Below are 4,869 nucleotides of genomic sequence, written 5' to 3'. Positions count from 1 at the left end.
CTCTCTCTTCCCTCCTCTTCTCTCTCCCTCACTCTCTCTCCATCTCTACCTTGTCACTCCCTCTCTCTCTTGACCTCTATCTCTCTATGTCTTTGTTATTTCCTCCCTCTTTGCCCTTCCAACTCCATCTCTCTCTCTCCCTTCCTATCTCTTCCTTCCTCTCTCTCCCTCTCTCTCCCCCCATCACACTCTGCCTCTCTCCGCCCTCTAGCTTTGTCACTACCTCTCTCTCTCTCCCCCCAAACTACCCCTCTTTCTCTCCCCCATCACTCTCTACCTCTCTCCACCCTCTAGCTCTGTCACTACCTCTCTCTCTCTCTGCCCCCCAACTACCCCTCTCTCTCTCCCCCATCACTCTCTACCTCTCTCTGCCCTCTAGCTTTGTCACTACCCCCTCTCTCTCTCCCCCCACCACTCTCCAACTCTCTCTGCCCTCTAGCTCTGTCACTACCCCCCTCTCTCTCTCCCCCCATCTCTCTCTTAAATTTGATCCCATTGTATTGTGTTTAATAAATTATCTAAATTAGAAAAACTCATTTGTTTGTAAAATATTAAACCTATATTTTGGATCAATCATGTCCAAGAAAATATAATAATGAAAAATTTTAAAAAATCATGCACTATCTTTCCTCTATTATCACTAGTCACTTTGCTTTCTCTCATCACTTGGATCCTTAGTTAAGATGGATCTATGCTGGTTCTTAATAATATTATTTACATTATATAAATTTTACATCTTTATATTCTCATATTTAATTTTATTAAAACCTTGATTTAATTTCTATGCAAATATTTTTAGTAGTCGTGAGGATAAAAGGTTTAGATATGTCTCAAAAGTAATTATAACCTTTGACCTCATAGACTTAAAAAATATTATAAAATAAAATATTTTGATTATGAAATAAGTTATGGTTTTTAGGCATGTGGTATTGATAAGCCATGGTATTATAATAAAACCTATTTACAAGTCAATAATATCCACAGTAAAGTGGGGGTGAATATCTATAGCTAAGAGTCTTGTCATATTATTATAAAATATTTTCATTGTGAAATAATTTATGATTTTTGGGCATGTGGTATTGATAAGCCATGGTATTGTAACAAAACCTATTCACAAGTTCATAATATCAATGATACAGTGAGGGTGAATATCAATGGTTAAGAATCTTGCCATATTGTTTTTTATTGTGAAATATGGTATGTTTTTTGAGCATGTGGTATTGATAAACTAGCCCATGTTATTGTAACAAAGCCTATTTACAAGTTAATAAAATCCATGATGAAGTGAGGGTCAATATCCATGGTTAAGAATCTTGTCATATTCTTATAAAATATTTTGATTGTGAAATAAATTATGTTTCTTGAGCATGTGGTATTGATAAACCATGGTATTGTAACAAAGTTTATTCACAAGTCAATAACAACATCAAAATATAGCAAATTGATTTTTTTTTAATTACTTTAACTTTTTATTATGAATTGAGCCAATTTTTAAATGTTAAAACTCATCCAAAGTTGATATTACTTTTAACTTTTTATTTATTACTTTTAATTTTTTGTTTATTACTTTAAACTTTTTATTATTAATCGAACCAACATTTAGATGTTGACATTCATCCTCGATCTGTTTTTAATTTTTTATTATTTTTTAATTAAGTTGGTATTTATAATGGTTCATATAAATACATTACACCTACACATCTTCACTACACTGGATTGTAGATCTTCACTACACTGGATTGTAGAGACTCAATCATTTATAAATATAGAAATAATACTACCATATTTCTTTATAAATCATTTATTTATAAATATAAAAATAATATTGCCATATTTACCATATTTCTTTATAAATCATTTATAAAAATAAAAATAAATATGGCCATATTTCTCTATGGTGATAGGAAATAGAGTGTTCTTAATCTACGGAAAATAAGACTACCATATTTCTCCACTGTAATATAATTCTGGAACCTTTTTTAGGATTATAATTATTTAGCAATATCCTTAATCCCTTATCCTTTAAGAATAATACTGCCATATTTCTTGGATTAATGAGACAATTTTACTGTAAAGAAATTGTTTTGATAATTAATTAAAAAAGAACTTGTCATATTCGTTCAACAGATCGCTGAGTCGTTGAAAGCGTGAAATAATTATAGAATTAAGATCAGCGCTAATATCTAATAATGAAATGGAAAATTTCTGTTTAGAATAGGTGGCTACAAAGATACAAACCCGATTAGTAAATTTTTATGAAACTTGCGATAATGCAAATGCAAATTTTAGATGTATGGAGTTTTCCTCGCAACTGAGATTCCAGTGCCATGGTTGGTTACACAATATTACACCCAACTAAGACACACAAACAAAACAATAATACACTGCATAAAATATTTAAAAAACATACATTATCTGATATTTCTAAATATTTCTATATTCATCTGATGGCACCAGGACTTGCAGTCCATCATTATTTAGGGAATGACAGAGGGAATTTATGAAGGGATATTATAAGTATGAAGCCTCATTGGGAGATAAACTACATGAAATTATTTCCTGTGACAATTTATTTATCGATGTGTTCCCTTCCCGTAATGAACTGATTTAGTCAAATTACCTGCGGCATACGATACCGCCATTCCCACTGCGGCTGGTGCACTCCGCGTCGAAGGTCCCGACTGAATTGAAGATGAATTCGGAGGAGGAGGAAAATGAGTAGTTGCAGGATTTGCAGTCGGTGGAGAGGAGGGAGGAGGTGGCGTACCTGTCTTCTCCTCCCATGACGGGCATGGGGACTCCTCTCTTCACAGGGTTAATGAAATTTGGTCTGTAGGTCTGCCCCAAAATGCCTTCCACGGTGGATGAGAGATTGAAGAACTTGAATTGCATTTCCAGATGGGCGAAGGCATCATTGGGCGGGAGCTGGTAGTTGTGCATTATGTTGTCTCGTTCCTCGATGGGGGCAACGTTTAGAGAAATGCGCGCTAATCCCCGAAGAATCACATTCACGCTGTTGGTCTCATCGGTGCGTTCCAGGATGAGTTGGCCGCACGGGGAAGTCCAGGTGTCTGCCACTTTGAGGTCCTGCCCATCGAAGGAGAAGGTGAATTGATCGACTGAGTCGTCCCATTTGGAGACCTTGTTGGCTCCCACAGTGAAAGTGTGGGCTTTGCCTCCGAACATGATGCCGAGTGCCTGAACCCAAGTGTAGTCTCGCTTCCTTCCCTCTGGTCTGGTGCCGATGAAGTGGGCATTGATCTGAAGTTTGTCGTCTGATACGAGAGCGAAGTCTCGGTCCTTCATTCCGTGGAAGTAGAACATTACTCCGTCTCCACCCACGAAACGGGGATCGTAGCAGATTGATCCGTAGCCCTTGCAGTTAGGCTTCCGAACTGCATTATACAAACATGAAGTTCAGTAAAATTTGCAATTCTATCAGTACTGGAGGCAAGCCAGGGTTAGTTTTTTTTTTTTTTTTTACTTTCAATCAGTACCAGAGGAAAGACAGGGTTAGGGTTTTTTTACTTTCAATCAGTACCAGAGGCAAGCCAGGGTTAGCGTTTTACCTTTTGATTAGTACTGTTCAAGGTCAGGGTATAGTACTAGAGGAAGCCAAGGTTAGGGTTTAGCCTTTGATGGGCGCTGTTGAAGGTCAGGATATAGTACTAGAGGAAGCCAAGTTTAGGGTTTTACTTTTTGATGAGTGCTGTTGAAGGTCAGGATATAGTACTAGAGGAGGCCAAGGTTAAGGTTTTAGCTTTCGATGAGTGCTGTTCGAGGTCAGAGTATAGTACTTGAGGAAGCCAAGGTTAGGGTTTTAGCTTTTGATAAGTGCTGTTCACGGTGAGGGTATAGTACTAGAGGAAGCCAACGTTAGGGTTTTAGCTTTTGATGAGTGCTGTTGAAGGTCAGGGTATAATCTATTAATGTTGCTCGGGTTCAGAATCTCTTGATAAGAGATGGATGCTCAAAATTACGATAAAAGAGGTGATTGCATAATATAGTTGAGGAAGTAAGCACTGTAAATGGTTCGTTAAAAATGTAGAATCAACAGTAACATATACATATGTGTGTAAAGGGGTCTTTGTAGGTGAAAGTTGTTTCTCGCGCGGGCTTAAGGTGGTAAGCTATATTTTGAAAATTCACGCAATTTCATTTAGCAACCAACACGTAGCATGGAGAAACTGCTTTTCTCGCGTGCCCTTGGCAGGAATTCCATGTGATATTACACGTCAACCGTTGGATCAAGCGGGATTCATCAATGATGAACATCATCCAACGAGTTTGTGAGCGGGGAAAGTGATAACCGTCGGATTGAGTGTTGAGATTGATGACAGAGGTTTAAGGCGATAAAGGTTTGTGGAATGACAAACACGATAAGGTTTTAAACTGCATTTTTATTTCTTTTTTATTCCATGTAAAAATGGGTTTTTGCCATATTTCAAGTAAATTACCCAGTTCTGCCATTTTAGTAGAATAACTAAATTTGGAAGTTGATGACTGGGTCTCCAAAGGAAATTCAAGAGGAAGTTCCACCCAAACTTGAAGAAATCGTTTTAGGTTTTGAACCATTATCCCTAACACCTGCAACCACCCCACCAGATATCCTTAGTCATATCTCATATATACAAAGGCTATGGCATGTCCAGGGCAAGGGCAATTGATTTCAAGTTCCAAAGACTTTATTGTGAATGTTCCATGCAATTTCAAACCAAGATTCGAGATTTAATAAGTCATTTGTGTGTTATGGTCATTTTCTTTTTTTCCTTATAATAAATATGTGAAATTTTAACATAATTATGTTATTGAAAGGTAATTTTATAATCAAACATTTATTGGTAAAGGGTTAATTTATTGTAAGAACAT

The 4,869-nt window shown here is 36.8% G+C and overlaps 1 protein-coding gene across 1 annotated transcript; it reads right to left on the bottom strand.

Moving 5' to 3' along the window:
* Positions 1–2,400: 2,400 nt before the first annotated feature.
* On the bottom strand, positions 2,401–3,389 carry LOC149226397 (uncharacterized). Its single transcript, XM_089375285.1, has one exon. The coding sequence runs from the start codon at positions 3,322–3,324 to the stop codon at positions 2,617–2,619; it is 708 nt and encodes a 235-aa protein (XP_089231411.1). The 5' UTR covers positions 3,325–3,389; the 3' UTR covers positions 2,401–2,616.
* Positions 3,390–4,869: the final 1,480 nt, after the last annotated feature.

Source organism: Pinus tabuliformis, chromosome J, assembly GCF_031772625.1.
Source record: "Pinus tabuliformis cultivar Carrire ecotype Pingquan chromosome J, CPIR1, whole genome shotgun sequence".
Lineage (NCBI taxonomy): Eukaryota > Viridiplantae > Streptophyta > Pinopsida > Pinales > Pinaceae > Pinus > Pinus tabuliformis.
This window is presented reverse-complemented; position numbering and strand designations above follow the sequence as displayed.

Coding starts and splice junctions, on each gene's coding strand:
- LOC149226397 (XM_089375285.1), bottom strand. CDS start 3,324: ATGTTCTACTTCCACGGAATGAAGGACCGAGACTTCGCTCTCGTATCA.